Raw genomic sequence first — 21,622 nt, 5'->3', positions numbered from 1 at the left:
GAGAGTTTCGTCCGGTCAAGTGTTGTAGCAAACTACGACAAGAACTTTCTGAATTACGGTTATGGTGGGATTTTGATACAGTTCTCCAAGAGCGCCATTCCCATTGCCATCCGGTGTACAGGGCGAACATATTCGTTTGTAGTGTGTTCATTTGCATTTATTGGATTTCTGTGCTTGGTAGAGTAAGGTAAACACGGTTCGATGTGCATAAGACGACGGTGTAGCAAAACAGGTTGGAAATAGAATTTATTCGTACGCCGGTTTATAGCAGCAATTATTTTACCTGTATATACGATGTGAGACGATGCGAGCGTGTGTTTACCCCCCGACGGATGATAAAGAGGCGGATCTTAGCTGTGAGAATGAACGTGGTAATCGATTTTATGATGGGTACTGTGCTTTAGCCTTTTCTCTTTGAAGCAACATGTCATTTGCATACGATCGATCTCGGGAGTAGAACCTTAAAGGAAGAAGATAGGCAGCGCTGGTGGCACTGAAAAGCGTCAGAAAAAGTGCAAGAAAGGTGGAGGCTTTTCTGTGGGTTAAAAGGACAGAGAAAAATCTCTCCACAAAATGTGTCAAAAAAGCACAACCATTCAAACCTTTGGACGTTGACCATGGCGTTGAACAAGCTGCGAACCTCGACAGGTTAATTGATATTTGCGGACCTGAAAAAAAAACACAGGAAAAGCAAAAAATCAATCAACAACAGCAGCTGGTAAAAATCATTATCTTAGCAGCTCAACTGTGATGGATTCTTGGGTTGGGGCGGCCCTTGGGCACGCAGGTGCAAGCTTCAGCAACAACAAAGCACAATTGGTTGGTTGACCGTTCGGTGGAGCGTTCCAAGCCGGCCAGTAATGCGAAACAAATTCCGTTTGACAGGTAATTGACACGCGGCCCAAACTTTCTTACCTTTTTTCACTTCCGCCACAGTTTCTGCTAGAGTAAACCGAACCGCCAGCACAAAGAAGAATTGAAAAATCAGGAAAAAAGACACCATCACTTTTACTTGGCCGCTCCTTCCCAGGTGAGCTTTTGGGGATTTTCTACGCAGTGCTCTATTAATCAATACGATCCCGCCTGCCGCTTGACGGCAGTTCGGGACGTGAAAAACAAGTCCAACACCTTAGCCTGTTGATTTATTAATGCTACCGCCATCACCGTCTAGATCAATCGATCGTTTTTCCAACCATCGAGCTGCGAGTAACGGGAGCGAGATGGAAACGGTGCTTCAGGCAGAGGGTTGCTACGGCGTGCTGTGGCTGCTGTGGAAACGTGGAAATGCAGATTCGTTCGTTGTCGTTTGTGATTGATGCGTAATGTGTTTTCCACCGTACTACGCTTTGTGCTTCGCGGAAAAAAGATGGAAGCCCGGATGATTATGCAGCCGTACATTTTCGTGTGCGCTTTTCCATCTTCTAGCTTTATGGAGCAAATAAATTATTACAACCACTACCGAAGCTGGTAAGCGGTATCCACGCATTTCAATTATAATTTTCGCTCTAGCCATCCAGGTTGCTTTCGTATTCTGCACGGATAAATAAATAATACTCGGTGTGATTTCATGTGGTTTCCAATTGTTTTGCTATTGCATAGCAGTGTTTGGTAGAGATTCTTCGAAGCTTGCTGGCCTGCTTCTGCCTGGTGTCTACATTGTAACACGGGAATGGAATTATTATGTTTAGCTTACCTTGCTTTGCAGGCAAATGAAATATTCAGTGCCCATGGTGGGTTTGCTTTCACCGCTGGTCTAAGCGGCAATGGCTATAGACAGCAAGAAAAATCGATGCAAAAATCGTTGAACTTGCTCGTTTGCCCTTTGCCTGTCTTCACCGGGTTGAAGGGTTGAAGCATCAATAGCACATGGTATTAATGAGTAATGGGTTCCGAAACGCTACACAAAGTTCAATTAGTATATTGCTCTGCTCACCGGGTGTACAGCAATAGTCAGTGCAATAAAGGCGGCGGAGTACGTGAGGGCCTTTTAAAATTGCTACACTAACTGCCATCTAAATATTCCACCAATTCCCTGGATAAAATCGATCGACCGCCACATCTTAAAGCTCTTTCGGGGCTGCTTAGTATGCACAGCGCTGCCGCTACATTAAAAGACTCATCAAACTTGCCAAGTTTACAAAAGTTTGATCGATATCAAAAGTGACACACTGTTCTGCTGGTAGAGAAAACTGTAATCAATGTTGAGCGTGTGATGAATACTAAAATGATTATTTTGTACGACGGATTTCCCTCCCCGGGCGCGGTGTCCTGTCTGCTTCCTCGCTTCACAGCATTCATTACTTTCATTTGAAGATCGGTGGGCAGGATATGTACCAGTGACAAACAACACGGCGGAAGGAGAAAATCAATTTTCGGTGTCTTTTCAAACGATACCATCTTCGGTACGACATCTTGCTGCTGCTGCTTTCAAGCAGCGACATCCTCGTTCGAAAGTTTTGCGATGCATAGCGATGTATTCTATAAAACACTAATTACTTCCCGTCTGGCGCAGTTGTCACACGAAGACACGGTACCATTTTTCTTCGTTGTCGCTCGATAGCATTGGTTTTGGATGGGAAGGTAAAGATGGAGCGTATGGTCGGAAGGATGTGAACCTGAGAACGCATCAGTAAGGCGAACGGTGGCAGCTGTTGAGTTGCCGACGAGTGTTACGGGTCACCGGTTCGACTCCGTTTGGGTTGCAAGATAGCGAGATGTTCCGCGTTTGCCGGTGTGACAGTGTGGTGTAGCGCTTCTTGGAAATTTAGTTAGATGCCACTAACGTACGATGGGTGTGCAGTGTAGTGGGTTTTGATTAATTTAAGGAGCCCTAACGGCATGTTGCACCAGCATCACTTGCTGCGGTACGGTGTGAAATGTTTTGTGTCGCTTGATTGCTCTTCATGTGCATTCGTGGTTCTTACTTGTATGTTGAAATGTGCCAGGCAAGCATTAAATTAATGATAGACGCTGCTGAATTGCAACAACTCATTGATTTTTTTTCTAAATACAAATGTATCTACATTTTAAAATACTTTGTGGCAAACAATTTACATTTCTTACTCACTTTTCATTATTCCTTTAGTGGCTGTTTAGCTATGTTTGTTGCTTTACTATGTTCCTTACCGAAAATTTTAACTTTTCTGAGATTATTTAGAACATATTTAGTAATAAATATTATTTTGTTAATTGAGTTATTAAGGAGATATTTATTCTATTTTCAACCTGCATACTTTCTAAATATCAAGAAGCAGTCTGAAATGGATGAAGAGCGATCAGCTTTAATTTGATTGATAGGAGTACAACTACCATTCTAATTCAAAGCGCTCCATCAATCCTGCAGTGTACAACGGTTTGATCCCTTGCAGTGTTAAAGGTTAAATGCTGGTCAAACTTACTAGATTTGCTGGAAAGTGCAAGGCCTTATCTGCAGTATAAAGACGTGGGAGACGTTACTGAGCTTGTTAAACCTTGTGCTAAAGAGAGTCACGTTTAAAGAGATTTAAGGAAGAAAATGTTGGAGGAATACATCGCCAAGAGTTTTAAGGCTCTGTATGTAGGAATACTTTTGAGTTTGAACAAAATTGATGCTGAGATACGCACGCAGCTGGTAACATTACGGCTTGTGTAGAAGATCTCCACCAAAATTCATTGCAACAATTGCCAGTTCTTAGAACTGTAAAATGAATCATATTTGTCCGTATCTGTTGCGCAGGTCATATCATTAAAATGAGTCAATCCGTCCATGAAAGAAACTCCCAAAACATTGTTGCATACTGTTGATTCTTGAAATCGTTTCACGCACTGCTTTCACCACCAAAATCGCTTGTTGGTGGTTAAAGCATTGCGAAATAGGATCGATCACTTGTTGGGAATTGGTTTTAAACCTGTTCCGGTTATGTCCGTGGTGCGTGGTTTCGCAGCAACCTGAAGAGGCTTGTCTCTCCTGTCGGCAGCTCGATAGGTTGTTTGTTGGTGTCGTCGACGCGTTTTATGAAGCATGAGTCCAATTTGATGGCCAGTGTCAAAGTTTTACGACGGCCAAGCGGAGCATACGTTGTGGGCCGGTGCAAAACCGGAAGGTACAAGCAACAAGACGACGAATTTGGACGGGGATGGTTGGCAGATTCGGAAAATTGGTTTCGGAGAAAGCGAAAGATAACTCAATTTCGAGTGCCGTGAAATCGAACTGCTTCGACTGTTGATTGGATTCTACTGCGTTCAGTGCTAAAGCTCGCTGCCTAAAGCTTCGACCCGAGCAAGTGGAACGTGAGGCAATTGCTTTTTTTGCGGAGAGTTTTCTTCCTTCACGTAGCGCCGTGGAGGGAGCGGTAGGAGTGGCGGAAGAATGCGCTAAAATTGATTTCATTTGCGTCTGCTCGTTTTGGCGGTAGGTCTACGGTAGGAGGAGAAAAGTGAGAGCGAGTCGGAAGATCGGGAACGGTAGTTGATTCATTTCGTTGGATGCCAACAGTAGGCCCAAGACTTTTCCGAGCACCCCTGAATAATCCTTTAATTAATTGCTATGAAGTTTGGCTGCGAACTGGTCGGAGGCGGAGAAGTATCAAGAAGTTTTACGTATCTTCGTGCTTTAACGATGTGATCCATCAGAATGGTATCACGATTGAAGAGTGACTTGAGTGAAGTGATACTAAGAATAGAGATATACGCACAACATATTTATTAGGGCTCAGTTAACAACGCGTGCAGGAAGTTGGTTCAGTAAGAAATAATTTAATATTACAACATTAATTTTCTCACTCTATCACTTCCACCTGAAACCAAATAATAAAAATAATTTCTGATACGAATTAGTACAGTAAGTTTAAAGCAATGCACGGTTGATAGCGATGAATTTAAAGTGCTGCAAGTCAAAGACATTCTCCACTCTTGAGTTCAACTTTAAGCTCGTTAGTCATTGCCTTGGCGAATGTTTTAGGTAGCATTAGTCTCTGGTTACGGTTATCGATCATATTTCCCTTCAATAGCACTAACAGCCAATACCTTTACCATCGTTTTCATCATTTACCCAGCCCCACGCTGTCGGTACTACGGTGGAGAAAGTTCAAGAAGGTAACATCACACCATCCATCGGCCAATACCGCAAGCACACACCCAGACAGACGATGGAAAGAAGAAGCTCTGAATCGATGCTGAATACTCCAAGTCATCGATAGCGTGGCATCGATGCCGCTCCGAACCGGTCGATATACTTCCGCATGTCGCAAGACTCGCGAAGCCCCGGGCTCCCGGCCTGGGTAAAGCTTCGGCGCTATGATTTGATCCTAATGCTGATGTGGAAAATGGTTGAGAGATACCGGGGACGGAATCCTCGTTTGAATACATGACTCAAGTTCCAACTAAATGACTCGAACGGATGCATTCCGAACTGTTTGAGATTTCGCTCGGCAAAAGGTTACGTAACGAGCCGTTGTAGGAGTACGGTGTGAGAGTCGAAGTGTGTGTGTGGAGGAAGATTAATTTGGCTCATGATTTAATGATGAATCATCCGTCGGTAGCCCGGCTGTCATCGAATACCTGATAAGAATGTTGGGTACGAGAGCACACAAACCGTATCGGATTGCTCGGCACAAGGCGCCTTTCGCTTTCGCTCGTTTGATGACTCCGTACCGTACGGATATGTTTGAGGATGGCTTCTTACATCAACAAAGCAAGATTACAGTGTCTATCCGACAAAGTTAAAGCAGAATCTCACAGTCCTGTCCAGTCAACGCAACCAACATGGACGTCGACGATTTACTTACGTCGTGTGGGAATGTCAAGAAACGTCAGCAAATAGGAAAACAACACACGCAGCACACTGCCAGCAAACCAGATAAAAACACTTTTATCGCAAAGTTCAACGGATCCTAGTCAAACAACGCATGGTTTCAGGTGTTGTTTGCGTAGATTGACTTTGGAGTCGCACTTGATATGCTTTTGGGCCGGTTACGGTTCACCCTTCGGAGCGTTATGACCATCGCGTTAAGCATCGCTTCGTGTACACAGCGACAAAGGAAAAACGAGTACTTTAACAGAAATTCAAACATTTTCAAGAGAGTATTTTTTCGTTTTTTTGCTGGTAGAATTTATACCCGGTCCCAAAACGGGCGTAATTAGATTGAAACCCATCGCGACGGGTTGCGTGACGCGGTGCGTTTGCCAATATTGACGCTGTTTGGAAGGTGTTTGATAATAAACTCTCGCTTCCAGGAACGTTGTTTGCTCAACAAGAGGTTAAGTGGAAATAAAACAGAAAGTACGATTAAAAGAGCGGTACAGCATAAAGTCAGCCGTCGGGTAACAATAATGCAAAAATTAAAGATGTATTCCAGGCCGTGGGAATTCAATAGAAAGGCTTTGATGTTCGTGATAAGTGGTGATAAGTGGTATGTGAATTGTTCTGAAGAAATCTTTATTTTAAAACAATTTCACGTGAAGAATAGAGTTAAAGTGTTAAACAGTCATTCTTTTTATATTTGAGATAACTGACAATACGACATCAAGCCGTCTTATTACAAAATAAATTATCTAAAATATGTGAGATAACTGAAGACGTCTGTCTTAAATATTAACCAATAATCATATACCTCAACATAGAATAATTTCAACTTTGAACAGCGGTTTGAATACCTTGGAGAAGTGTTTAAAATAAGCAAAAATGTTGCACAATTCTTAAACCAGACTACACAAATATAGACTCACACATCATAAATTCCGTCCCAATATCGGACCCGAATAGAAACCTTTATATCCCAGATTATTAAAAGCTTAAATCGAACAAGCATGTTATACTTTACGACACAATTTCACCCAACTCCTTCAGCTCATTGTCACCGTCAATTTATTGTTCTACCGAAAAACCGCATTAAAATTTTGGTACAAAATGTTTACCCCGCATTATAATCTAACCGTAACCTCCCACTGTCGCCTGTGCGCAATTTCGCAAGAACACGGTAGGCAGATTAATATTCATACATTAGATAGAAAGATTAAGTCGAATCCTCGGCATTAGCTACCGCTCGATGATGAAGCAAAATGGGGGCTCCCCGGGGCTCCAAATGTTTCGCCTACACGTCAGCATAGGAAGCGCTTTCAAAATGAGAAAACCGTTGTACGAACTAATTGCTACTGTTGACCACCATCTTGTAAGCACAACCCACAACCCAATCGGCCCCTTTCCAACGGCAACCGTTCGAGCCAAAGGGTGCGTATTATCTCGTTCACTCTCGTTTTATTTCCGACACGTTTTTCGTCGGCATCGTTTGGTGGTTTTGAGCGTGTGGTGTCTGAACCGATCTGAAGTTGGGTGCTTCGCGCCACAGAACGAAGCACAGGATGCATATTATAGGGTTTCTGTGGCCACTGTGCGTGGAACGTTTCTGTGTGGTGTGGCTATCGGCTAGCTTCTTGCAATGGGAAGAGTTTCATAAATCGTGCCAGCCTCACTTCACTTGTTCACTGGCTCGTTTCGTTTCGGCTCGCGGGTTGACGTTTGCCGGCAGGCTAGTGTCGTAGTATCATATAAGCCTTAATATGGGTGTAGCCAATGCTTTCAGCGTTTCCCACGAAACCTTCCGCACTGTCGTCACGCACGTAAATTGATTTCATTTGCAGCATAATGTTGTGATAAATCTCCGCATGGTCCATTTCGTGCGAGTCTTGCAATGGACACCGTTCCTTTTTGGTGCTGCGTGATTTATGCGTTTTCGAGTAGGGCAAAGAAATCGAAGCTTAGCTATCCCAAATCGACGACACATTCGTCCGTCAATCGAATGTTCGTCGGGTTCGGTGTGTGGATTGCGGATGCAATTATGTTTTTCAAGTGCTTCCTGACGATGGATGCACGCACACACGCACATTCTCTAGGAAAACAAGATTAATGTTTCTAGTGGCACAATCACGCGACTGGTGCGGCAGGGGAAAAGTCCTCCAGGAAAGGGAGTCCTCCAGCAATGGAAGGCTACTTTCAGCTGTAATTTGTCCTTACATCACTCTCAAGGAAAATAGAACGACGTGAGCGCGTCCACTCGATGTCGTTGGCTGGCTGGTGTTTATTTGTACATCAATCCTAACGTCCATTCCTCCCGAAAGCAGTCCATTCCTTGTCGGTACTGTTGAGCAGTGGAGTTGAAAGTAAAAACACCACCCAGCCCTACCCTTATTTACAACCACTCTCTGGTGACCCTGCGGCGAACCATTTCCCACCGTACGGAGGGTAATTGCTGGTCAAGAAAATCCTTCGCTCACGACTGCGTGGGTAAATATTGCGTGTAAATGGAATTATTGGCTGTGCGATGGACGAGGTGCCAACGTTGTGGTTGTTGGGCTGTGACGTTCAGGGACAGATTTGTTTCCGTGTTGTGCTGGCTGGTTCGTGCTTGGCAACTGTTTGTGTTGAGATTGTTTCGTGTAACGATGTAGCTTTTGGAAAATGTTAACGAAAGGATTAGATGGGAGGGGTGATGTAAAATATTTTCGTGAAATATTGAAGGTTTTTTATAGAGTTTTCATGTAATGTAATAAGAAAATAATAAACTCAAACCTAATATTTTTTGTAGATTTCAAATTTCAGTAGACGCAGGACATTATTCAGGGCAAATATTTAGGAGCAATATTTATGCGTTCTTCAATCATATTTTCACGCCAATTATAGACCTCAATTTTAATGTAAAACAAAATAACTTGCGTTAATCTATTAAGTATAAAGTTTATCTGATTACTTTAATCACAGCAATGTAGTATCGACCTATTTTACCCAATAATCTCAACCCAAATCCCTCTCCTGATGGATTACCTTTCTCTATCGCTGACGATAAGCTAAAATTAAAGTTCTCCAATATCTCCCACACGAATGCTATAGGATTTATGGTGCTTTCGGTGTATATGTTTGTGTGTGTATCTGTGGTGTAGAATCGATTTCGGGGCTTATGGTCGGATAGAGCGAGCATTATATCGTCCACGTCCTGGGACGTGTAATCTGTACATTTTTCTTCCATTTGTACACCCAAAAGGGATTTCGCCCATTGATATTGCCTCTAGCAGCGACGGGGACATCCCTCGACTCTGCACCCCGCTACAAGAATGTAACTTTGTTCGTTTCGCTGGACAGAAGTGGAAGTTTTGTGTTTTTTGTTTTGTTTTGGTAGCCATTTTTTCGGTTGATTATTTTCTCACAGTTCTATGCTTGTACGCTCACCGAGCTGTTTGGACAAGGACGAGCGTGTGATGAAGCAGGAAGCGAGGCGGGAAAACAAAGCTAGTACACACGTACACACGCACCGCTAACGCATCGATTCTGATCGGAATCGCTCGAAGGATAATATTTATTTTATTGAATCAAATCGCAAAATCAATAACGAGAAAGTAGCCCAACAGGGGCATATCGGACTGAAGGGCTGCGACTGGCAGAGTCGCAGCGGAAAAGCGCACAATGCTCACAAAGGATAAGCATGCCGGGTGATGTGTGAGTTTTCCACGACGGACAGGAAGTGTCCACAGCAGGAAAGCTTTAATAGCGTTAGTGTGTATGTTTGTGCTTAAGGGCTCGCATGAACAATGAGAGGCGAACCTTCACTGATTGCGAATTTCCTCAATCGGCTCAATATTCATTGCGCTGTGACATGCGAGGCGGATTGGGTGCATCCGTTTTCCTGTTGCAACCGATCGATTGCTGCACCGTGGGGGTCTCGTTAAAGGGATTCTGTTTCATCAGGTATGTAACTGGTTGCAATGTTTGAGCGTTCAGGATGCATCCTCTGCTGAAGATTGACTTAGTCGTTGCTTAGTTAATTAGTTGCTGAGATCACATTAATAAATGTAACAATGCAAGTAATGCAAGTATTTCAACCTTCTGATTTCAATATTTAAATGGAAGTCTACAAATTAATTACAAAACCAAGAGAATACTCGTTAAATATGCATGAAAAACGAGTACCGAAAGGAAAGCCACCATCAGTTAACTTTTGCCTCTCAAGAAACTCATCCACTCCAAGACTTGCGATGCAGTTTGCACCTGTCTGAAAGCATGATAAGGACTGCAGCTACCCGAAGAGCTAAAGCTAAAAACCGCATAACCCTGCACACCCATTCCCGAAAGAAACGCTACGCAACCATAATCGTGTGGCCAAGTGTAAAAGTAATTTACGAAAACCGATATTAGTGCCGTAGTTTTGCAGACGCCGCAACTTTGCCGTTCTGCGAAACCAAAACAGCGTAATTTGATTTTGTGGCGGTTAATAACACAATTAGCCTATTGTGTAGCCGCCATCAACGGAAGACGAAACCTTTCGCGTTCTGATAGAGCGAATATTTCATATCCGCCAGGCGTACCAGGCGTTCCTAATAAAAGCTAACGATAACCAATCAAGAAATCATCGACAGTAGATGCAGGACATCCGGATGCGATTGTTCCGTTCGCTACCACGTTAGCCGGTCGAGATAAAGCTGCCACTAACACAGATAGTGTTATACGTTGCTTTTGCCTACTTGTTCGCTGTTTGCGCTCCCTGCATCCGTGCGGAGATTGTAAACGACAGCATTAAAGATGCAGTGCGAGTAAATTGTTTGGAACGGTTGGGGCTGTGAGGCTGCTGGGGCGAACTGCTCATTTCTGTCCCTGTTTTTTCTTTCTTCACTCTACTGGTGCTCAATTGTCCTCGACGGTTGCAGCGAACGGTTCGTTGCTGCTTGCAGTTGGTAAGAAGGAATGAAATTTGCAAGAAGGAAACCTGAAGCTATTCCTGTGCAGCACAACGCAACTGGTTGGGTCGAGTGCTCTGCCCTGGTACGGACATGATGGAGAATAGGAATTGTTTGATTAGATTTAGTGTGCCTTCCGAGAGCACTTTCACACACACACACAGCGATAGGTTTCTTTACTTGACTTGGAAGGACGAACTTTTCTCCACCAGTTCCGTTTGCGATCCTCTTGCCGGGGATGGTTCAGGGATGGGTTTAAAAATTATCGTAAACTAACATCCAAACCTCCAACTGTGCACTGCTTGACCTGCTGTGTCCTGGCAGCCACTTGCAATGCACAGACACATATGTGTAGTGAGCGAGACGGCAAGTGCATAGCAGACTGGTAAGTACAAAAACCATGACAATCAAAGAAATGCCACCGAGTGTGCAGGCACAGATCATTCGGTCCTTGGGACTGAAGAGAGTCTGCGGTACTGAGTCTGACATATTTCTAACGATATTATTGTCAATACTCTGGAATGGAATTCTTGATTTTCTTATCACATTATCCGAACCGCCAAGGTAACAACATTATTAAACTGTTAACTTTTTTAGATCTGGTTCGTTGCTTAACTTTATTCTTCAACTCTTTTCTCCGTTCCTTTGCAGAGTAATAACCAACTACTTTGTAGTATCATTAGCAATGGCGGACATGCTGGTAGCGCTCTGTGCGATGACATTCAACGCATCGGTGGAGCTGTCAGGAAGGTAAGCAAACTTTGCAAGAATGAAGACACCTTACAAGAGCTCCCCTCTAGTAATTGGTACAATTAAAATAAATATGCTCAACAGCTCTATGACAGTTTGCATCTCAACAATAAACGCTTACTCAACGATCAAAACGGCTTTAAACTAGCTACCATGCGACACGGCAACGCACCGACTCCCCCCAAAAAAATCGGCCACGAGATGGCACTAAAAGCGTTTATTGTCAAAAACAATCAAATTATCGGCTGCTTTCGTTTTCGATCAGCATTAAATTTTGCCAAATGAAATTACCACCGATGGCGATGGTGGTCTCGCCCATTTGCCACATGGCGCATTTTTCAGTTAGTGAAGTTCGCGAAACTTCGAGCGCGGGATTTCGAACGTGTTCGCGAGCGGTGCCGGAGAGGTGCGAGATAGTTTGTTTTCGGAATCCCAATGGACTTTTGGATGATGGTAAAGAAAAGCTGCAGCAAGAAAAAGAAGCACGGACGGAATGAAGTTTGTTCCATTTGCGAGTGACACCGGCGTGTGCCGCCTTTTTTATTTTTTGTTCGGCTGTCGCTTTCAAATGGCTCTGAAAATTCAATTTCCGTCCCAATGGTTCGCTGGCCGTACGGAACGCCGAGAATGGCAACCAGTTTACTGGTTGGATAGTTGAGCATCTCCCCTTGTAACACACTGTAAGTGTGAAGAAATGGGAATGTGGGAAATGACAAGGGGAAAGGAAACGCCTGGAACGAAAATAAAGCGTCGAGATGTCGAGTTCGACATTCGGCCAAAAACGGGGTTTGGCTTCTGTGTTCCAGGTGTTTTTTTCCAGGAAAAGTATGGTGAACGTTCGCGAAACCATTTGCCAACCAAAAACAAGGATGAATGTGCAACGAACATTTGCGCCCTCACCGAAAGACGTGTTCCAGCAATTGTGTGTGTGATTGCTGAGAAGCGGAAAATCTAATCGTTGCACAATTCCCTTACCACAGCTTTGAGTTATGGTGCATCATGGGTGAAAATTTGTTTTATTTTTAGAACCTTTTGAATTGAATGCATCGCTAGAAGCAATGCCAGTTAAAGTAAAGCAACTCGTTGCTCTAAAAATTGTAAGGAAAACTCTTAACCAACTTTGTACCAACAATTTCTCGATTTGTTAGACAACTATTTGATGCCAAACGTTTTGTGAAACTTTTAACTACCCGTCTCACCCCCTACCCAATTACGTTTGCCCGCGGAAGACTGATGTGCCGCATGATTACATTTCAGGTGGCTCTTCGGACCGTTCATGTGCGACGTGTGGAACAGCCTGGACGTTTACTTCTCGACGGCGAGCATACTTCACCTTTGCTGCATATCGGTCGACCGGTAAGTACTGTCACGCTCAAGTTCCTCTCAAGCAGCCGAACTTCGACCTTCGCCATGTAAATTCATTTTCTTCCATTGCTTTTCGACGGTTTCCAAGCAACTTTTTTCTTTTCTTGCTTTGTACACCTCCTTCTTTCGACTCGACTTTTGCTTCCTGTGCCCCGGGACCTAGTGAGATGTTGGCAAATAGTTGCAAAAAAGTTTTCTCATTCCTGGGATGGGTTTGGTTTTTTTGTTCCGCTCGCATGGCTGCTCTCTATCGTCGTGTGAAGATGATGCAAGTGCAAGCGAGACACCCGTCCGTGTCCGACAAATGATGATAAGACTGAACTATTAATTAGCTTCGTTGGGTGCAGGAGTTCGGTTTTTCCTTTTTCTGTCCGTCGCTCATTTCTGGAAAGAGAAGTACAGTGTTGTCCTTCGAGGACGCGCTAGTGCGATTTACTCTTTGGTGTAGTGTTTTATTTCCTCTCATTTTTTTATTTCTTACGATTTAATCATGAGCAGGCAGTACCTTCGAACGGTCAGCATGGACGGGGAGTTAAAAAAGTTATCCTATTTCGATGCCGCTTTTCCCTCTCGCACGTTCGCTCACTTGATTTTGGAACCTAGTGGGAATAATTCTCGGAAGACGAGCAACATCATCTTCGCCGAAGATGGATGGTAAATTATGATGAATGGTCGAGCAAATGAGTAGACTGGTCGGTAGGACAGGCAGAGCGAGAGGCAGAGTATTGGCAGAGCAGTTATCAGGGAAAAGCATTACAAGTTCACTTATAAGTTTTTCGTTTCCGTTTTTTTCTCTCTCTTTAACAAATGAGCCAACAAAATAAATGTGAAATATGATTGATATGGCTATAACACTTGCATAATATAGTTGATATTCAACGATATGAAGAGCGAGAGAGAGATGGAGAGCTACGGTCGCTTTAGTGGCAACGGCAAACAAAAGTTTAATAATGAAATTTATGCTTGCCAAACTTTTGATCCTCGTTGCACAGTGACTGAGGTGTACCGTAAACGAATTAGACTCGTTTAAATGGTGCGCAGGTAGATGAAGGTACATGAAGATGTAGTCACGGTTGGCGTTTTAAAAACCGAATAGTACATTCAAAGAAAGATTTATCATTTCGACCATCATGGAACGGCTGCCCTGTTTATCATTCCACCGCAAACGTTTACTGATGAAGATAATTTAATTTGTTATTTCGCTTATGATTTTTTTGTGTCGGTGCCACTTACGCCTTCATCTGATGTTTCGTTCGTTGCAGGTACTTTGCCATCGTACGTCCCCTGGAGTACCCACTGTACATGACGCAGCGGACCGTGTTCTTCATGTTGGCGAACGTTTGGGTGCTGCCGGCACTGATATCCTTTACGCCCATATTTCTCGGCTGGTACACAACCGCGGAACATCTGGCAACGCTAAAGATTAAGCCGGACCTGTGTATATTCGTTGTAAATAAATCCTACGCAATCATTTCCAGCTCGATCAGCTTCTGGATACCGGGCATCGTGATGATAACGATGTACTACCGAATCTACAAGTAAGTAGCAGCAGGAGAGAAGTCTTGCACCTTCCAGTGCTAATACTTTTTCTTCTACAAATTCCTCTACAGAGAAGCGGTACGCCAGCGGAAAGCACTGAGCCGCACCAGTTCAAACATACTGCTAAACAGCGTGCAAATCAACAACGCGTCCAATACGCTGCACGCGAACCATCACCACAATCACCACCACCTGCAGCACCATCGGAATCACCATCTGCGTGCGAGCGACTGCGATCTCGGCATCGACATTAAAGACATCCAGCACGATACACACAGCGAGCTGAGCGATCTTGACGTGAGTATCATTGCGGGCTGCGTGTGTAGTGAAGCATCTTTCCACCTAACCATATTGTGGCACCATTGACCCGATGCTAAACATCGTGGCTAATTAATTGCCAAATTAAACCCTCAATGGCCGGGTGTTTTCGGCGTAAAACCGGGTATACGTTTTGCAAAGGTGGTGCTGATGGGGTAGCCATCCGTAATGAGCAAATTGTGCGAAAAGGTTTGAGCATTTTCTATCATAGGCTCGACTGGTGGTTGGTTGCAACAGTGGGGGAAAGGATAAAATTAATGAGCTTTTAAATAGAGAAAATTGATGCCGATAGATGATGGAGAGTTAGGGCTGGCACAGCTACAACCTGTTCACGGGAAGGAAAACTATGTAGTACGATCGTTCGAGAAACGAAAGATATTGCGTTCCTTTACTCATTATCACCAAGACGAAACGCCTGTGTTTGATACCTACAAAGTTGTTGATGCGTAGCTACTGGCAGCTTCTTTAGTTCAAGTGGTAATTACGTTTTTGAATGACTATCGCTGAGTATGATCTTGAAGTAAGTGGTGAAACAATGAAGAAAAATATTTCAAATGAATGACATCGATCGTTCCTGATTGCATTAAACAATAAAGCAGCAATTGAACCCTATACCCTTTGTGACTCGTATTTGTAAAAATACATGTCTTGTTTTACACTCCACCTACTGCTTTGTCTGCATCTGGGAAATCCGTAAATGCTGTGTGGTGTGATACAACACTTATCGGGCCCCGCACGATATCTAGAGCAGACAGTCACTCGCTTACGATTTGTTCGTGTGACAAATCGTATACCAATTCATTACCGACACCAGCAGTCGGTGAGTTTATCATGAAATGCGAAAGCTTCTGCACGCAACCGGACTCGAAATAGAATCTGACGACAGACGTGAATGAGTCACTCCATCACCAGGCGCCTCCACCGCCACCAGGCGTCTCCATCGGGCAAGCGAAAGCAAGGCCGCTGGTTCCCGTCCCCGACCGACGGCCAAGTCGAATCAATAACATTCCACTGAGCTTATACGGTGACCTCGAACGGAGTCGGAGTTGCTGTCGAGGACAGACGCCTAATATCCAACGCGTCGCGTCCTTTCGGCGGAAGCGAAGGGATAAAAATAAATGTGCTCGCCCTGCACCCGCGCTAGTTTTTCGAGCGTACTGTTTATGGTCGGAAGCAGCAGGCTAATCGGCGTTGTAAATGGTCCGAAAGAATACGAGAAACCGCAAACGGGGTGATGGGCAACCGTGTGTGCGGCATTGCATGCCACTGAAACGTTTTCGCTTTTATTTGATTTCCTTTCGAGTGAAATGTACCTGGAACCGTATATTTGAAGCCCGTTTCCTGTTTGTGAGTCTATTTCTGACTTTCCGTCAGTTACTTATGACCATTTCAATGAACTGTGAAGCGAACCCCAACCCCGCCCAATATGGATTCAATCGATTGTTTTTATTTACGCTTTATTTAGCGTCGGCCCAGATGGTCGAAAAACTGCAGGTGAAGAAAATGTGGGCTAAAAATGGATCACATTCGTGGCAGGAATAAAATTTTATAGGTTCTTTTGCATGGCCCAATCATTGGAATGTATTAAACTATTGTTCATGGGAGAGCTTGAATGAGAATGCTATAAAAAACGTAAAATAATTCAGGTTGGATTTGGGAAACAATGGGCTTTGTACAGTAAAAGTTGAATCACCGGTTTTTTAACATAAGTGATTCCATTCCATGCATATAAACTATTTTTGGACCGGACTCTGGAGGGATATGATTGAGGGGACTTGAAACAAGTGATATAATGCTGTACGTGGTTCACATTACGTAGAATTTCCATGCAATCATTTATGAATAACTTTAACCGAGATTAAATTGAAAGCTTTTATATGGAAGAAGTTTGTTTATTCAATCCTATTTCAAAAATCCTTTTCTAAAACAAATAAAAGATTTACATGAAAAAATACGAAAATCAGCTCTTTTCAATACTAAACGTAGGATGAAACAAATGGATAAATTTGTGCTCATTTTCAAAGCGGTAATAGATCATCTCATATTATCTATCTCCCATTCCTGCTCCAATGCTATGATACGATATGTCGAATCAGCAGACAATAGATTCCGGTAGATCACAAACGTAAGGTACCGGTGCAGGAAAAGTTAGACTTCCGTCTCGTGCGGATAAAGTCTCGAATGTGGAGAGCAAAAGGGCAGAAAAGCTAGTAGCGAAATAAATGAGAAGCCATAAACAAGAATCACGTACGATTGTTGGCATCGTCCTGAATGTCGTTGCAGCATTCAGCAGCCTCCACCGGACTCCATGATCATTGTGAAGCTGTTAAAATTTAAATTACTCTGCTGCCGTTCCGTGCCGCTAGCCATCGGCTTTTGTTCGTGTTCGCTCTAATGCAGGAAACAGAGGGTGTAAGCAAGATAGCAGTAGGGACGGAAGCAGAAGCCATGACAGTGACAGTTATAGGCGTTCAAGGAGAAAAGATAAATCACTGCCTGTAGCGAGCGAGACTAGATAAGCGGAGTAAGATAAAAATTAAAAAAATCGATTGAGCTTGCACTGACAGTTGAGTAGACACGATAATGTTTACGATTCATAACTGTGAACTGGTGAAATATTGTGGGTTATTTCTTTACAAAATATTATTTGTAATATGACACCTCAAGGCTCTTATCCGAGGAGAACAGTAAGAGTATTTTCCATTAAATTAATTGAAGGACGATGAGTTTTCCTATCTTGTTACATTTGATATGTCTTCAAACATCCGCATAGTTTGAAGTGTTCATCGAAGGCAAACTTCATTTTGCAAGTAGTTAATGCTGGGTGCAAATACGACCAGGATAACGTAGCCACGCTACACCATAAACTGATAGACACGTGTGTAGTATCAAATGCTGCGGTGTTGGTGATAAGATTTTCCCATCCGAGCCCTTCCCAGTAAATGGTTCCGTTCATCGACTGGCAAGGGTCTCGGATAATGACAGCATCTGGGGAAACGATTATTCCCGCTGTGGATAATAATCGTTATTAAAGATTAACAATCTGCTCGTTCGAAGTCCGTCTGGTATGGTTGGGTTGGATCGTGGCGTGACTACGACTCTTAAGACAAGACAAGAACACGGATGCTGCAAAGTGAAACTCGAGCTGTAGCAGCCCTTCGTGGATGGGTGGGAGGTAGTCGGGCGGATCAGATTTCTTCCATTCAATAACCGGTAATCTTCGTAATAGCGAAGCTACGGACAATAAACGTTCGTCTACCGTTGGTTCCATACCGCCACGCCACCATGATACCACGATCCCTGATGCTGTCTCCATTTCCGGTACTAGACACTGGTTTAGGTTTGATTGGTGAGAAAATTTACCCGTTACTGTAGCAAAGGTTCATCATGTTTCAAGGGAATTCGCTTAGCTTTTAAATCGTGCGATAAGGAGCGAAAGACGTGTGGCTATGTGTTGGTGGAACGGAACGCTCACTTTTCAATAGCTTTCGATAATCCTAATCTAGCTCGCGATTTTAATCGCAATAAAGCGTTATCACGGTAATTGTGGCTCTAGCAGGGTTATGATTCTGTGGAATTGCTACCAGGGCTTGAATGACTTAATCAATAAATTCTTGTAACTGTGCAATGCTCAAGGATTCTTAGTGGTTCTTTGTATAACATTCGCAGAACGATTTAACAATCTTACCATAACCTGTAACTCAACAATACACATGAAGTTACAATATTGTTTTTAATTTTCTGTTTGCAGTTACAGGTGCCAATAGTGCCAACGGTCGTTGCCAACACTGACGACGACTTTCTCGTTCCGTCCTCGCCACCGCGTCGCCTGAGCCGCAGCAGCATCGATCTCCGTGATCTAGAATACAAGAACGAGAGCAAAATCAAAAGCTCCGACAGTGTGTCCTCCATCTTTCCGCTGCACTACGAAAACAATCTGCGCTACTCGGGCTCGGAACCGATACACATAAAGGATGCACAACAGCAACAGCAACAGCAGCAACAGAACGATCACCAGCAGCGTCGCGCCTCACGTAAGGACAGTTTCCGCCAGATCAACTTCTTCCAACCATTTTTCTCGCGCAACAGCCTGCTGAAGACATACATAAAACGTGCAGCTGATGGTGGTGGTGCTGCCCCAACTACTGCTGCACCAGGCACTGGTAGTAGTACGGCAATAGGTGGCAGTAGTCTGAACAACAGCAACCTGAATCGGTCGACCGAGCGAAACAACAAAAACAATGACAACCGTTCCAATAACAACATCCTGGATCTGATCAATGTTGCCTCCTCGCTGAACAAAGACTCGGAGAAAGAGGTGAATACTCACAAACGCCACCAGATAGCGGCCAGCGAGTCCGACTTTCTTACCATGATCGAGAAGCAGCGTCAGAAGCTGGGCAAGAATACGAACAGCCTGAAGAACTGCAACAAAGACGAGAAGGAGCTTATCTATGCGCTGAGTGATTCGGACTTTAACGCTGCACTGCAAAAGCAGGATGAAGGTGTGGCTAGACGATGCTTCAAGAATCTGGTCAGCAGTGAGGTTGGCAAGGAAGGTATCTTTAAAATTGTGCTTAACAGTGAAGGAAGTGGTACGGGTGAAGGTGGTGCACCCCCGGCAGTGCATGGTGCAGCCGGAGTTGATGGCTCAAGCGCGATGGATACGCCGGATATCTTGATCGGATGTTTCGATCACGGCTTCTCGGGATCACGGCCTAATCTGAACATCCCAACGGTTAAGGAGCTCGTCGCAGATGAGAGTGCCCTCATTAAAACGTCCAGCTTGAAGGTGGCCGTACCGTCGAGTGGTACCGGTTCGTCCGAAGTGTTAGAAGGCACTAAAGTTATCGATCTCATATCGACGATCAACGGTACAGCGGTTGAAGAGTTACGTTCACCGAAAGCATCGCTTCAGAGCCGCTCATCTGCAGCAGACAATCAACTATCGACGACGCTAAATGTGTCGTTGAATGCACGTTGCAGCCCGGTGAATATTCAACTGAGTGAAGCGTCTACCATCTCGCTCGATCTTGTTGCAACGAGCCCGAAAGAAAAGCTTCCGAAGGTTCCTACTTCGGCACCGGCAACCGTCACCACCATCGACATTGCAAGCGAAATGATGATGCTGTCCGACAATCCGGACATCGTGATCGACAACAGCCACACGGGAGCAACGGTATCGCCTACATCGCGTACCGTTACACCCTCGCGAGCACCATCGATCATGACGCCGTCACCACAACACCCGCGGCTCGGACGCAAGCGACAGTCATCCACCGTGACGTACAACATCAACGTAATCAACTTCCAGGCGGGCGATAATCCTGACGATGACTCCAGCTATCAACTGAATAATCGGAATGGTAGTGGAACGTACGGTGGAGGGGGAGCGGCAACGGCGGGTGGACGATCAAACAGCTCTACGAGTAAGTAACGAAGTTTTGGTTACATCCATTATAATAATGTTTAAATTTACTTCATACCTGCACACGCCGTGAGCCGAAATGGTTCACGGTTACTCACGCAATCCACTTTGAGTGAGCACTCATTTGCACCCATTTCATTAAACCAACCCTTGCGTAAATCGTTTCCTCGTCGTTGTGATCAGATATCCTCCTTCCCCTTTCGATGTGCCCCGTCTTACGATCGACGTAGGTCAATGATCTTGATTTTGTTGCAATGCGGTATAAAACACACTCATGCACGTTTGTTGTAGAACTGAGGTTTAGTATGATCGGAATGTGAAAACTTTTGCTCTATCAGATTGGTTTTAAAACGTTAACACGTCAGACAAAAGTGAAAGAAAATGCGGAAACAAAATTAACTCTGTATTTACACACCTGACGAGGTGTTTGTGTGTTTTAGCTGCATTAATGATTGTTAGTTTAATGAACTCTTCTCGCCGTGTGTTGTAAACAATTCCCGTTTTGTGTTCCAGTCCCGATTGGTTCAGTGTGTTTGTGTGAGATAGAACGTGTTTCTTTGTACATAACCGTATCGTCGAAAATTGAATGTCAATGTGCTTTCCTGTTAGCACAAGGCAGTATGAAATTAGTTGAAAATTCTTCGAAAGAAGCCAAACAGCTGGGTATGATGAATTGGCCTTAGTAAATGTATTTTAAAGATGCACATATAACAGGAAATATGTTACCACCGATGAGGTTGTGTGTTTTTCCCCCTTTAAATCTGGTCCAATATTTTGCTTTACGTTTCTTCTTAAGGGAACGTTTTGTTTGATTTTCTTCTGTTTTTCACTGCCTGTTTGTATTGTTTCCCGAGCGGTTCGCTAAACCGTGAGACATTGTGTTATTATTTTCTATATATACTCCTCTAGGATTACTGTGTCCTAGGACAAACTTTGATGTGGTGTTTTCTAGGCATTGTTTTTCCCTCGCACCGATCCGGTTGCACCTGACTCTTCTACCATTACTATTCTTCTCCAGTTGGTGTGGCCCTCTCAGCATCTCGGTGTGATGTGTGTTTGCTTGTGTATATTTCTTGGTGTGTCTGTTTAGAGAAATGCAGGTGTTTGTTGTTTGTATTTTCAACCGTCGCTCAACATTCGCAACACCCACGGAACAAGCGAGAGGCTTCGTTTTCGTCTTTAATCATTGCTCGAAGGCATTATGAAGTTGGTCATTTTGCTGCTTCACGAATGCCGTCAGCTGGCTGGATGAATCAAAGAATGTACGTTTATGGTCGAAGAGCTTTTCCTTAAATGGAAAAAAATAAACAAAATCATGAAGGAAACAACGCAGACGAAAAACAAGCAGCACTTATCGTACGTCAACAGTGTTCTTATTTTTTTCCCCCACTGTACCAAATCACAAGAAACGGAACAACGATCAGCGGTGGTAGCTTACGCTTGATTTTTTGTTTGCAATTTATAAACATAAAGCACTGTCAAAATGTGTCGAGTCATTAAATTTTCCGTGAAGGAAAAAGA

The 21,622-nt window shown here is 43.9% G+C and overlaps 1 protein-coding gene across 11 annotated transcripts in view; it reads left to right on the top strand.

Annotated features, from left to right (window-relative positions):
* LOC118504436 (octopamine receptor beta-3R-like) overlaps positions 1-21,622 on the top strand; it is a 64,720-nt gene that overhangs the window by 26,045 nt on the left and 17,053 nt on the right. For all 11 annotated transcript variants that reach the window (XM_036038888.1, XM_036038887.1, XM_036038880.1 and 8 more), the window contains 5 exons: positions 11,353-11,451; positions 12,709-12,807; positions 14,079-14,354; positions 14,427-14,652; positions 18,425-20,102. In XM_036038888.1, coding sequence (XP_035894781.1) covers positions 11,353-11,451; positions 12,709-12,807; positions 14,079-14,354; positions 14,427-14,652; positions 18,425-20,102 — 2,378 coding nt within the window. The remainder of the gene's footprint in view (positions 1-11,352; positions 11,452-12,708; positions 12,808-14,078; positions 14,355-14,426; positions 14,653-18,424; positions 20,103-21,622) is intronic.

This window comes from Anopheles stephensi, chromosome 2 (genome assembly GCF_013141755.1).
Source record: "Anopheles stephensi strain Indian chromosome 2, UCI_ANSTEP_V1.0, whole genome shotgun sequence".
In the NCBI taxonomy this organism is placed as follows: Eukaryota; Metazoa; Arthropoda; class Insecta; order Diptera; family Culicidae; genus Anopheles; species Anopheles stephensi.
This window is presented reverse-complemented; position numbering and strand designations above follow the sequence as displayed.